Genomic DNA, 13419 nt, shown 5'->3' on the forward strand with positions numbered 1-13419 from the left:
TAATTGTCGTGAAGCAGCGATAACCCGTGCATCCGTCCATTTGGACCCATTACATAGAGCTTATTCCACTTTACCCCCAGAAATCTGTAGAATGAGTCTTGTTTCTGTTTTTTGGCATAAAAGGCCGCAGATTTATTTTCCACATCATAAAAACCACATTGCACACATTAGTGGAAATAACTCAGAAGATGCAGCGACTGCTCTGTGTCCAACAACCTGCTTCCCCCTTTTCTTCCAAAAGTCCAGTGTAGGCCCAACTCTCCCAACCCTTTGCACCTGCGCCTCGCCTGCCCTGGCAGGTGTTCCTGAGTCTGTCTCTTGTGCTTGGTCGCCCAAACACCGCAACGCCACAGGTGGGTTACTGCCCACCGTGGCTCCCCCCTTTTTCTTCTCTTACATTTCTAGGATTTTTGTGCAGAGATTCCAGTAAAAACATCCATCCCCTTTGGTGACAAGTGCGCCCCATCCTTGAGATAATACTCTGGGGATTTCAAGTTAATCAGGCCGTGTCTGATCTGCCCAAATCCTGTGCCTCTGCAGAATTTGGCCATTGCACAATTCAACTTCCGCCTGGATCTCTCCACGGCTGCGTGATTATCCGCGCATCTCCATTCCAGTCTTGGGATTATCTCCGACCAGATGATTTCCGTTTCTCTCAGTTGTCCTGCCAGCTCCTGTAATGAGAACATCATTTCCCGCGTCAAAGCCCCCCTCCCCAGGCGTGTCAAATCATTACCTCCCAGATGTATGACCAATATGTCCGGCTTTTGCTGTTTCCCCAGCAGTTTGCGCACCTGCCCCTGCAGCTGTGCCCATTTCAATCCTGGCACCCTGTGCCACCCAATTCTCAACCCGTCAATTCCTCCTGCTCTGCAGTCCAGCTTGCCCCTGCCCTAGACACAAATGAGTGTCCTATTACCCAGACAGATCTCCTTCTCCTTCGGGCTGGTGCTAATGGGAAGAGAAGGCGGCATGTCAACCTTACAGTTTTTCCGGCCTGATGTAACTCTTAAAACACCCGCTTCTCCATCTCCCAATCTGCTTGATTTCCACATCCCACAGGCCCATGGCTGCGGCTGACGTGGCTGCCCCTATCTGGAATGAGTGTGTCCCGAACACTCCCCTTGTCTCCCCAATTCTCTCCAATGTTAGCTCCATAACCCTTCAAAATTGGAAGCGGCTCAGTGCAGATCCGTCCTGGCGAATGAGCAGTGGAGGCCCCCCTCCCAAGGGTGGTCTCTGCCTGAGAAAGCCCGACACGGCCCTGACTGGGCAGACTATGCTTCCCGTGATGGGTTGAAGAGCCACTGTGCATCATTTCCCCTCCTGATCTGTCTTTGATCTCCTTAAAAACAAGGTCAACCGCCCACCTGAACAGTGTACGTCCTGCAATTGTAAAGAAACCTGTTCCCTTGGCCCCCTTGTTCTCTGGTACCAGTTCGCTCACCCAGAATGCCCCAAAGAAAGCTAATGTGAAAGCCGCCCTGAACAACGACACTTCAAATCCACCATGGCAAACTTCCTCCAGGCAACCTACTAGTTTGTGCAGCTTGACTATGTCTATGGGCGTTCTTTCATCGCTCCTTGGCATTCCCTGCTTAGCCCAGCCCTTCATGGCCATTACAATGTAGTGCTCCTTTGTCGGGTCACCTTTCCCTCCATGTTTCGAATAATGGGCGATTGCTGCCAAGCGATAGACCATCCATGAACTGGTCTTCCCCTTGTGCCAGCCCCAACCCACAAAGGCCCTCACCGGCAGCTCCCTTTGCCCCTCCACCAATACCTCCTGCTGGAAAGCCAAGAACCGTTCCCAGCATGACTTGTATCTACTTGCCGTGCCTGGTGCTAGTGCTGTGTGGATCAGGGTTCTCAGATTGCCCAAATCATGTCCCACCACTGAGTTTCCAACGGCGTCATCACCTTGTCTGCTCCCGGACAACTCCCTCGTAATCTTTCCCACTGCAAACGAGAGAGAGCATCAGCCACCGTGTTTTTGACCCCAGGTATATGTCTTGCTCGCACCTCAATGTTGAGTGCCAGCATGCTTTTGTTGAGTTCCCTTAGTAACCGTAACACCCTTGTGTTGTTGGCTGACCCTTGATTTATGATCTGAACTACTGCCAGGTTGTCTGAACAGAGCAACACTTTTATATCTTTTAACGGCTCCGCCCAAAGTTTAAACGCTATCACTATGGGAAAGAGCTCAAGCAACGTGATGTCCCTGGTGATGCCTTGCTGGTGCCACTCCACTGGCCATGCCATGCCATACCATTTGGTGTCCAAAATGGCCCCAAACCGCAGGGCCCCCGATGAATCTGTGAATAGTTTGAGCCTGTCATTGCTGCTCCAGTCCCCTCTCCACAGTAGCACCCCATTAAATTTTTCCAAGAAATTGTCCCACATTCCCAGGTCCTCCTATACTTCAGGCCCCAACCTGACATGCTGTCCTGAATGTTGCAACCCCACAGTTTTGAGTTTGATGCTCCTTGCAAATACTTTACCCACCAGTATGACATTCCCTGCAAAATTGAGGTTACTTGCCAGCGACTGGAGTTCTTTCAGGGTCGTCTTCTTCTTACCCCTCAAACCTTTTATACTCTCCTTCAATTTCTTCACCTTGTCTTGCGGGAGCCTGCACTCCCCTTTGACTGTGTCAATTTCTATCCATAAGAACGTCAAGCAGGTCACTGGACCCATAGTTTTTTCTCTGCCTAGCGGAACCCCCATCACGTCCATCAGCCCCTGGAATGTACTCATGAGGGCCCCACACTCCTTGGACCCTTATTTGCCAATGAACAGAAAATCATCCAGGTAATGAACTACCGCCCCTACTCGACACTCCTGCTTGACTGTAAACTCCAGAAAAGTGCTAAATGCTTCGAAATATGAACAGGAAATGGCGCACCCCATAGGTAAACATGTATCATAGTAATACTGGTCCTGCACCTTGAACCCGAACAAATGTTGGCTTTCTTTTTAAATGGGCGACAACCGGAATGCCGACTCTATGTCGGCCTTCCCCATCAAGGCTCCCTTTCCCGCCGCCCTCACAACTTCCACTGCATCCTCAAAAGATGAATATTGCACTCGACACAGCTCCTCGGGTATGCCATCATTAACCGACTCCCCCTTTGGCAAAGAGAGGTGATGGATTAGACGATACTGTCCCTTCTCCTTCTTAGGGGCCAACCCCAATGGAGACACTACCAGATTCGCCATTGGTGGACACGTGAATGGACCCGCCACCCTACCCAACTTGACCTCTTTGTTTACTTTGCGTGCCACTACCTCAGGCATCCCCAGTGCTGACCTCAAATTAAGAGCCTCCTTGCCCTTCTTAACATCTGTGCAGGAGATCTTGAAACCCCACATGAAACCTTCCCACAGCATTTTTGCATCACCACAGTTGTGATAAGTATTTAACCAGGGAGTCATTGCTTGGAGGTTGACCGGTGTTGGCAGATCATTTTTAATCATCATTTTACACATCTTGGGGCGAGTCGCTATTAACATGTTGCTTTTAACCTCATTCTCTCTTGAGCTTATCCTTTGCCTTGGGGCTACTCCTATGTCTCCCCTCACTGGCTGAGGAGCTGCGGTCCCCGGTACCTCTACCCTGTGGGTGCCTACAGCGACGTGGTTTGCCAAAGGGGCAATCCCCTTCAGCATTAACCCTCCAGCAATCTGCTTGCTCCTCATGGTAGCTGGCTCTGCTGTTCCAGGAGGAGTGCCCGCGAAAGGACGCCCTCTCCCGACGGGCATATCCTCCCCTGCCCCTCCAAACATGAGGTTTTTCTCCTGAGGCTTTCTCTCCCCCTTATTCTGCGGGCACCATTTTGTCTGAGAAACCCCCAATGTCCATCTCATCCCAAGACAAAGCTGCCCATACCTACATTTTCAACCGAAAACCCCGATCATACTGTAACCATCCTCCCCCCCCTGTGCTTCAGATATAGGTCGTGTATATACTGTTCATAGGCAATCATTGACAGTGCATCCTGAGGATATTTCTCCATGATTGACAAATACACCCTGAACGCCTTTAACCAGTAATGTATGGATGGTTCCACCTTGGGTTTTTCCCTGTCCCTCTTCTCCTTCTCTTTTTCTGACAAGAACTTTATACCCTCCACTAGAGGTTCCATCCCCACGAAATCCAGGATTTCAATAAATTCTTTCCTCCACACTCTCTCCTTGGTGGCCCCTGGTTTGTGCCATGATAACAAGCTCACTGACATCCAGACTGGTGTGAAGCCTGGCATTGCCCTTCCATACCGTGTCATGTTAGGCCCCCATATTCCCTCTTGCACTCCATTACGATTGTTCACTGGGTTTGCCCCTGGCTCTGCAGACCCTTGCCCCACCAGGCTGGTGCCTGACCTGCCCCACTCTGTGCTGTGCCATCCTGGGTCACAGAGTCACCCCCCCTATGGAGTTGGAGTTGACCAGTGATGTGCCCTGCTGACCCTGAGTCCACTGCACCACCCCCCCCGGAAAATCCAGCGCTTGGAAGGTTACCTGACCACTGGTTGCCCCACACCCGACACACCGGAGCTGGTCAGATTGCATGGTAGCCCCCTGAGCCCCGCCCCCCTGACCCCAGAGACACCCCTCTCTGCTGAACTACCGCCACCTCGCTTGCAATTTGGTTGAAAGCATTCACATTACCACTTAATAATTGCCCATTGTCACCACTGCCCCATGCCTGCACACATTGCATTATCATACCTTTCACGGCCTCCAAGGATGCGGGCCCTTCTTCAGTCACCGCCACCGGTCTGGTTGCAGGTGTGCTGGGTGGGACCCGGTTCCCTGGTGCCTCCACAGGTGTAGATGCCGGTACGGCCACAATCACCTTGTCTTTCCTTTGCCTCTTGCCCCAGTTGCCCTGGGCGTCTTGCCATTCATAGCCTGCTCCTTGTTTGCTTTGGCCTTCTCTGTCATGGTTCTTTTTCTTTTTGTTTCTGGGGCCTCTTCCTCCACATCCTGCTCTTCTGTTCCTCCTTCCCTCTCCTGGACATTTGCATCTTCCTTGTCCGGGAACATTAAGGGGGAATCGGGCCTCTGACTGGGCCCGGCTTGCTCCTCTCTTGCTTGAGGAATCATGGCCTCCATCCAATTGGGCCCATGTTTGGCTGCAGCCTGCCTGGCCACTGCTATAAATGCCTCTAAATCCATGTTTTAACCGTCCCCAATCAATGCAGTCCACCACTTGCTGTTGTGGGCTTAGTTACCCTGCTCTTGTTCGGCTCTGCCAGTAGTCCTTTGCGCCCCTCCTTACTCAGCCAGCTGCCCATTTAGCACGGCTGCTCAGTGTGTCTTGTTTCCTTGTGTAGCTGCAGCTAGCTCTTATGGAATGTCCCTCCCCAGCACCTCACGTGCCTCTTCCTGTGATGCCCCGGGCGTGCGAGTCAAATGCCTGAGCCCACGGGCCAGTGCGGAATTTGTACCCGTGTCGAACACCCAGGTGGGCCCGGGCCCTGTCCTTGCCGCTCAGACCGCAGCTCAGGCGGGTGCCGTGTGCTCTCTCCCTAACTGTTGCCTCACCTGTTGGGCCGAGCCTAGCGCCTCCTCCGCTTTCCCCGACTCATTGCTGCGGGGGGGAGGTGTTCTCCTTCCTCCCGCTCTGCTGCTCCGCGCTCCTCCTCCGGTCCTTCGTCGCCTCTGCTCCGCTTCCGTTGGGCTGCTCCCGCTGTCCCGCTCCTCAGCCAGCTGCTCTCACTCTCACCGCCAGCTGCTCTTCCTGCTCGCGGATCCGCGGCTCCTGGCCCCTCAGCTGCGGCAGCTTTCCTTGCTCCTGCGGCGGCTACTGCTCCTTTTTGGGTCTCGGTCCGCTCCGCTCCTGGCCCCTCCTAGTCTCCGACCGAGACTCACGCAGATCCGAACACTGAGAGCAGCCAAACTCTTCACCATCTGCTTATCCGCTCCTAGTCTCTGAGACTGAGACTTACGCCGGCCAGCACTTCGGGGTGCAGAAAACGAAAACCTCTTGCTGGTAGTAGCGAAAACGAAATCCTCTTCCTGGTAGTAGCGGCGGGAGTCCTTCTGCCAAGGCTGGATGCTGCCTGCAGTAAGGAGCCCGCCCGTTATAAAGGGGTAGCTCTACCCATTTTCTTTGTAGCCCTTCGTGGGCTTTTCCAATTTCTGCCGCGCTTTCCGCAGCGCCTCCCCTTCGTCCCAGAGGGGGAAGGGGGAGGACAGGAGGAGGACACCGCCCAGGTTATCAGGGTGCCTCCTCCATTTTCTTTTTACTGTCGTCGTCACTGTCATAAACCCCCTTTCACGGATATGCATCGCAAGGACTGGTGTGACAGCTTCTTTCTCAGCTCACCCACCCGCCGGCCCCCCACCCTCTGTACCCCCAAACCTCCAGTGTTAGCAAGACGGTCGACAAATGTAAAGCTCTTCAGGATAGGGCTGAAATTGTCGAGGTGTGTAAAGTCCTGTTCGTAAACTTGAAGTTGCGCGAGAGCAGTCGTCTCGCTGGAGAGCCCTGGAGGAGAACCCGGAAGTGTGAGGGGCACGGGACTTGGTAGCGAGCTGTACTAATCACTCTGCCTAGACCAGCCAGAGATTAGGCTTCTAACACAAGATTGCAATGCACACACTTTCTGGAGAAGCCCAGATAACAGAAGGCCTTTATGATAAGGGTGTGACGGGCGCTGACTAAGCACTTCTTTTTTTTGTTTAAAAGGTCTTTATTAAAGTTAATGAAACATAGCTATAACATTAGTAAATAGTAGCAATTATGTAAGTAAAAAGACCAAGGTCGACCAACTTGATATTAGAAAAAAATACAGCTAGAACCAAGTCATAGGAGTGTACCCCAATGAACGTATCACATTTTTTAGCAGGACCAACAGGACGGACGCGAGGGAGCAGGGGGAATAAAATGAGAATAATATTTTAGTGGGAAGTGGCATCAATAGACAGGAAGTCCAGAAAAGTGTTCCACTTCAGTTCATGTTTACGCAAAAGACATGGGGAAGAGGCAATACTTATGTCTAATCTATGACTGTATGGCATTCTACCAGACTGTATGATTAATATGCTAAGTCACTATTGTGCACCGAAACGACAACGTTCGTGGCACCTGCCTGGCCTGCAATCATGCTGAACATGCGGATGACATTACTGTTTCTTCTTCTGTAGTGTGTGTTGAAATAATCCTTTAATAGACACATTCTGCATATCAATGTAGAACATCTGCTACTGTATAGAACAGAGGTCTGCAACCGTTGCCTCTCCAGATGTTTTGGACAACAAATAGAACCATCCTTATCCAGGATATCAATGCTGTGGTATCATGGGAGTTGTGGTTTATTCAACACATCTAGAGAACCACAGATTGCAGACCCCTGTTATAGAAGATGACGTAAAGTAGTAAAAAGACAAGTGGCGTATCTATGGTGAAAATCATGTACACAATGTGCCATGCACTGCCTAGACAAATGTTACTACCTATGTGTTCGCAACAGGGGACCTAATCATAAAAATGACACTACTGCCAATCAGCATGTGCCAGCATGTTTCAACCCACGGTGCATATTGGATCTTCATCAGGACACAGTGGCATTTAAGCCTTTGCAGGAGCTCAAACCTTCCTTGCAAAAAACTATAGCGCCTTCAATAGACAGCGATGTAATTGTATGCTGCTAGCACTTCATGTAACCGTATCCTTAAGTTAATGCGCCTAGATACCTCCGGGTTTAGGGCGCTATATAAGTACGAAAAATAAATAAATAAACCCATGCTCATCTGTGGCTGAAACCGAGTGCTACAGAGATGGCACTGTCACAGCAGTCACCTGGGATGTCCCAAATACAGGATGCTGCAATGATCCCGGAGAATACGGAATTCCAAATCTTTGCAAGTAGAATGGAATGTGATCCTTTGAAAAGATCGCCTTCCTGCACATCACTCTTTAGCCCGGCCTTTTGCTAACACTACATATTATTGTGTTGTTTTATATCTCTCTTTTCTCTGTCCATGGCCCTTTCCGCTGTCGGCTCTCTTCTTTCTTCAACACGTGCCTTCCACACCCTTGTTGGTCCTCGGTGGCTCTATCTCCGGTCCATTTGCTTCCTTGTTCTCCATCTTGTTTCTTTCGTCTCTCTGTTGCTTCCTTTATTGGTTGTTTTTTGTTCCTCTTTTGCACTCAACTTTTAACTTTCTGTCTGTCTCTCTTTGTCTCACTCCGATTCAGCTGTGGCAAAGTCCATCTCCTCTGAAAACCTAATAGAAGGGATCAACATCCTGATTGCAATCTTCATCCCAGTTGTCATCGTTGCCCTCATCATTGGCGGCATTTTCCTCTACTTCTCAAGGTAAGTGTTCATAGCGATTGCTTCCCGCCACTGTCTCCATACACCGGTACCACCTTGTAAAAGGATTCCAAATGTTCCTCCCGCATGATATGATAGGTTAGGTTATTTATAACGCATTTAATAACCAGAGGTTTCTAAGCACGGATGCGGGGATCGAACATGTGTTGCTCTGCGTCGTCTAGCTTCCAAGACGAGCATGTTGCCCCTGAGCTATCCTCCCGAGACATGGATTCACTGGGTGACTTGAAGATGTCCGTGTCATGGCCAAGGGTCATTGGAAGTTTAGTAAAGTTTTGTTCAGGGGGAGGGAAAGTTACAGAGGAGGGACAAAAAAGGGGTATGGTCCGTGCGGCAATGCCTTGCGGGCAATGTGCAGTAGAGAGTGTGGAGAGGGACACTGTTCCCAATTGTGAAGGAGGGTCACTCCATCCATTGCAGGCCAAAAACATGATCTGGCCACGTTATCCACTGGGCATGGGCGCAAGCCATTCTCAGTGGACGCAGCCTGATTGGTCACTATGTTCGGGGCATGGACAAAGGCTATGCCAAGTGAGCACTATATGAAGGGTCCTATATTAACACTTTCTTTGCGCTTTCCCTGAGCGCTGCACCAAGGAAGTGTCAGGCCAAGCTCCCACGAACCTTTTAGCTCAAACCGTCTATCTTGGGTCAAGTTTGGTATTATTTCCTGTACAAATAGTGGCAAACTCAAATATAGTCACTGAATGCCCTAACGAAAGGGCCACATGATTTAGAGTCACGTGGGCCTTTTAGTTATTTCCCATTTTGGAGTCTTATAGTAATACCCCTTGGGCAACACTGCATCCAGTTATGCGTGTTTGTGGAGGTAACCACCCACACACGAAAGCAGGCAGATTTCCCAATGATGGGTTTCTCAAACCATAATAGTGGGGGCACTTAAATATGTGGAATCCGGAAATACTGCATGGTGTACCATTGCTGCACCGTCACCAATGAGAATCATTGACACACAGGTCGTCCTCACAACATTCTCACTGCTGGATGCTTCTACTACACACATCTTTCCATCTAATACCTTGACTTGTGGCCAGGAGATCCCACGGCACCCACCTCCCTGCCTGTCGCTTGCTACTCAATGCAGTTAGAGTACGATCACATATCTCCTTACCATAGCGCCACGCTTTACTTAATGCTGGAGGACTCCAAATGCACACACCTCTATTTATTTTCCACCACTAATGCTATGCTCTGGTCTGGTGTTGTGACAGTGAACCGACCGCCCTTCATTCAAGGTGCTCTAATTCACACTATTGTTTTGTGTCCATTCTTCTCTTAGGCTGCAAGGCAAGACATTGCTCCGAATTCCTCTGACCGCCTCTCAGCCCTATGACCAGATCACTGTGGAGTCGGCGTTTGATAACCCAACATTCGAGTCTGGAGTAAGTAGTGAGCCCCTCCAGCTGCAAGACCTGGACCCTGCCACCTTGGCTGTGTCAACCTGATACTGGATGCTCCACCCTGCAAGCGCCATCCACGCTGGCATCTTCATCCCACACGCCAAAGCCATTGGTGTCAGCTCATTGATCGCCACATCATTCTGTACCCATAATCACCACTACTTGGCTGCATCTTCTCATCTGTCAATCATTTCACTCAGAAGTGGTGTGGTCACTAACCCATCAACCAGTCTCTTTGGGATCCTTCTGGTCCATGCCACTACCATCACCATCAGCTTCTACATTGGCATGAGTGCCACCGCCATCAACACCAGCTCCTACCGCATCAGTGTTATCAATGCTGCTATCAACGTCTGCTTCTTGAGGACCATTGTCATCAGAGCTACCATCGCCATTACCGTCTTCCCCAAAAGCAGTTACATCAGTGCTAACATCACCAAAGTCAACTTCTTGGCGGTCCCTTTCACCACTCCTGGTATCAGCAAGGTCATCATTTATAAAAGCAGTGCTGCCATAACCGATGCCATCGCCTAGGAAACCACTGGCATCAGCTTAGGGATTTCCCGTGTCATCGCAAAAGCCATTCTCACCAGTGCGGATATGATCAAATGCAGCTTTTTGCAGGACCATTGTTTAAAGCAGGTGCTCCTCCAACACTAGCCTACCCAATATTATTCTGAGCACTGCCTCCATCACCAGCCAAACCATCCTTACCAGAACCGTGATCCTGGCTGTCACTGCTGTCACTCCCACCGCCATGACCAGTAAACCCAGCACCCCTTTCATCACACCCATCCTCACCAGTCCTCTTTCAGGAAAAATGTTAGAATGGGGGAGTGGCATGCGCAAGAACATCTGGTGGCCCAGAGAACAAGGAAGACAGATGTGCAGGGCTATGGCATGAGAAAGAAAGAAAGGACTAGAGGGTAAGGTGAAAGGGCGATGTGTGGTTCAAAGGCAATGCTGTAGCACACAAAGAATAGCAAGTGGAGGAACACAGCGTGATCTGGCGATCGGGCAAGGGTGCATGGCTTCATGACATACTACAGGCCCAGCATATAGTAAACATATCACAGCATCCATGTTCCTAACGTTCTGTTGGTTTCTTTCCAGGAGACCAGAGAGTATGAAGTATCCATCTAGACAGCAACGCTGCGGGGAGGCCTCGTTTGACCGCCACCACCTGGAAGTGGAGGAGGAGGGAGGGAAGAAGGCGGAACCGTCTCACACTCTCCTGCAGGCTCTCCTTTTGATTGTGACCACCTAGCCACTTTCCTGACACACTGAGTCTCACCAGCAGCACTGCACTGTACATACTACCTTGGGACGGGACAGGACCCTTCTTGCTCCGGCTCCGCCTCCTGGTGTGAGGGCATACGGCAGCAGCCAGAATTGTGTGGTGACTTTGGAACTATTCCTTTCCTGTTGCAGCAGCTATGGTCCAGATACTTTTGGATCCTGCTTAAGGTGACGCCTCCTCTCCCACCATTTCTGGTCATGACAAAGCAGAGCCTGAAACCAACGACTCTTTTTCTCCTACGTCCCCCACCCTGACCCTGACCCTGGATCTACCCTCTTGGATTGCAACAAAATAAAAGTGCAGCGGGAGGACAAGGATAGGAGTTCTACAGAGTGCAAGTTGAAACAAAATGGAAGTGCAGATACTAGAGGAGGAGACATAGCTAGAGAGGAACTAGTTCTCGAGACATCCCTACGGTATGCGCGAGCCCGTGAAGGGAGGTATGGAAGCAATAACATTCTGCAAGGTGTGCATTGTTGTGCAGTTACCACCCAATACGCGTGTGTGCATCATGCACAGAGCAACAAGGTCAAGATCCTGAAGTGTGTTGGGAAGTGTCTCAGGGGGGAGGTCTTTATTTCTTCGGTTCAAATGGCAAAGTACATCTGCTGATTTCCAAACATCAGTGTTCTGGAGGACAATTGGGAGACTAAGCCCTTACATTCTTTGTACGTCCAACATCCACTCCATCTTTAGACATGGAAAAATAACCTAGGCCTGTGATGCACGGCCCCTTTGCACGTTTCTCGCAGTGCTGGACTGCCCTTTCATCCTTTGGCTTTACAGACTCCCTACCCGCGTACACAAGGAAAACGACACAACAGCAGACCCCAACCACCTACCAACATACAGGGACTCATTCATAAACCCATCCCTCCTCTCTCCCGGCTACAAGAAGGCAACATGAGCTCTGGATGTGCCAGCTCTCAAGGGCATGTGCTCTAAATGTGAAATAAGTAACTTTACTTGGAGAAGCCATTGGATGCAGTGTCTGAGCATACACTATTCATCCACAGAAGATCCAGCTGATAGGGAAGAAAGGCTCTTTATTCTACAGCAGTACCATGTCCTCTTATTGTCAGCAAAACAAACGACCAAGGATCCTGGAGTTAGAACATTTGAACTCACGAGAAACCCTATGTTGTCATTCTCCTGTACCCAGAATTGAAAATGTGTACCCTAGATTGTGGGTTGAACCTTTGCACTTTTAAGCCCTTTTGCCATATGATCTATCCTGTCCTCCTCACCAACAATGTTTAAATTAGATATAAAATGGGCTTGGTTTAAAAATGTTTCCTTGTAGATAGTCAGTGCTGGACACGTGACATGCTAACTGATAAAATGACCAGATGTGTAGACACAGAAGATCATCCAATGGGAGTATCATAAGCACGTAGCATCTTCAAATCATTACAGACCAAGAGATGAAAATCACAGTAAAGGATAGAATTTACCTATGATGACTCCACAGGATTTCCCAGACCATTAGAAGACAGATGACCTGGGCATAATGATTCCCTGTAACATGTTTGTGTGAAGAATCGTCACTGAAATAACTGTTTGCAGACTCGTCAATGACCCTCTACCAGAGATCTTACAAGCATTCTAAAAAGGAGGAAAACTCAGGCGATCACCAAGAGAAAAAAATAGTATATTTTTAAAAAGTGCAAGGATGTTATTTTCAACAAAACTGTTATTTCATGATATTGTTAACGTAACAAAATCTGAAATTCGAAAAAGAATAAAGAATCTTTCTTTCCTGTACAATTCCAGTGTGTCTGAATGGCACAGTGCCATTGGGATTTGAATATTGTATGAACTAACAGTTGAGTAAACTCTTGCGCCATCAGATGATACTGGGAATGTCCATTCACACTAAATTATTTACAGAACTTTCTTTTGACAGCAGACAATTAAAAAGAAGAAATACTAACAAGGCGCACATTCAAAAACACTCTATCTTCCCATAGTATTCTCTGGTTCACCATTCAAGGCACATTTTGTAATGTTTTGCTCCTTCTTTCCTTTCTCACACAGTCCCATGTTTTTGGCTGATTCTAATACTCACATAAAGTTTTACTTACCATTAAAACATCTGAGTGTTGATTTGACAGACTTCCTTATAATGGGCTAGAGTGATGACCCTTGAAACACAAATGGGTCCCCCTACAATGGGTTCCCCAATTACAAAGGAACTGTAGGCCTCCTTCCATTCCAGTGAAATGCATGCCATGACAGGGTTTGGTGAAATGTGCAGAAAAATTGTTGGGCTTTATAACTGGTCTGGTACTGTCATTTCCCTAGAAGCAGTGCCCGTTTTAGCATCATTGATGGTGGCAAGAAAAACCTACCT

The 13419-nt window shown here is 49.2% G+C and overlaps 1 protein-coding gene across 3 annotated transcripts in view; it reads left to right on the forward strand.

Annotated features, from left to right (window-relative positions):
- The window catches only part of SEZ6 (seizure related 6 homolog), a 1141307-nt gene extending 1128474 nt beyond the window's left edge, over nt 1-12833 (forward strand). The window contains exons 15-17 of one of the 3 annotated variants that reach the window (XR_011274646.1): nt 8207-8327; nt 9646-10692; nt 10880-12833. Coding sequence is in view for 2 of the 3 variants with exons in the window: in XM_069615298.1 (XP_069471399.1) it covers nt 8207-8327; nt 9646-9811 (287 nt within the window). In the remaining variant the exon portion in view is untranslated. Of the gene's footprint in view, nt 1-8206; nt 8328-9645 lie in introns of all 3 variants that reach the window. The other 2 variants (XM_069615299.1, XM_069615298.1) reach the window with 2 other exon arrangements.
- Nucleotides 12834-13419: the final 586 nt, after the last annotated feature.

Source organism: Ambystoma mexicanum, chromosome 9 (genome assembly GCF_040938575.1).
Source record: "Ambystoma mexicanum isolate Mex_15411 chromosome 9, UKY_AmexF1_1, whole genome shotgun sequence".
Classification (NCBI taxonomy): domain Eukaryota; kingdom Metazoa; phylum Chordata; class Amphibia; order Caudata; family Ambystomatidae; genus Ambystoma; species Ambystoma mexicanum.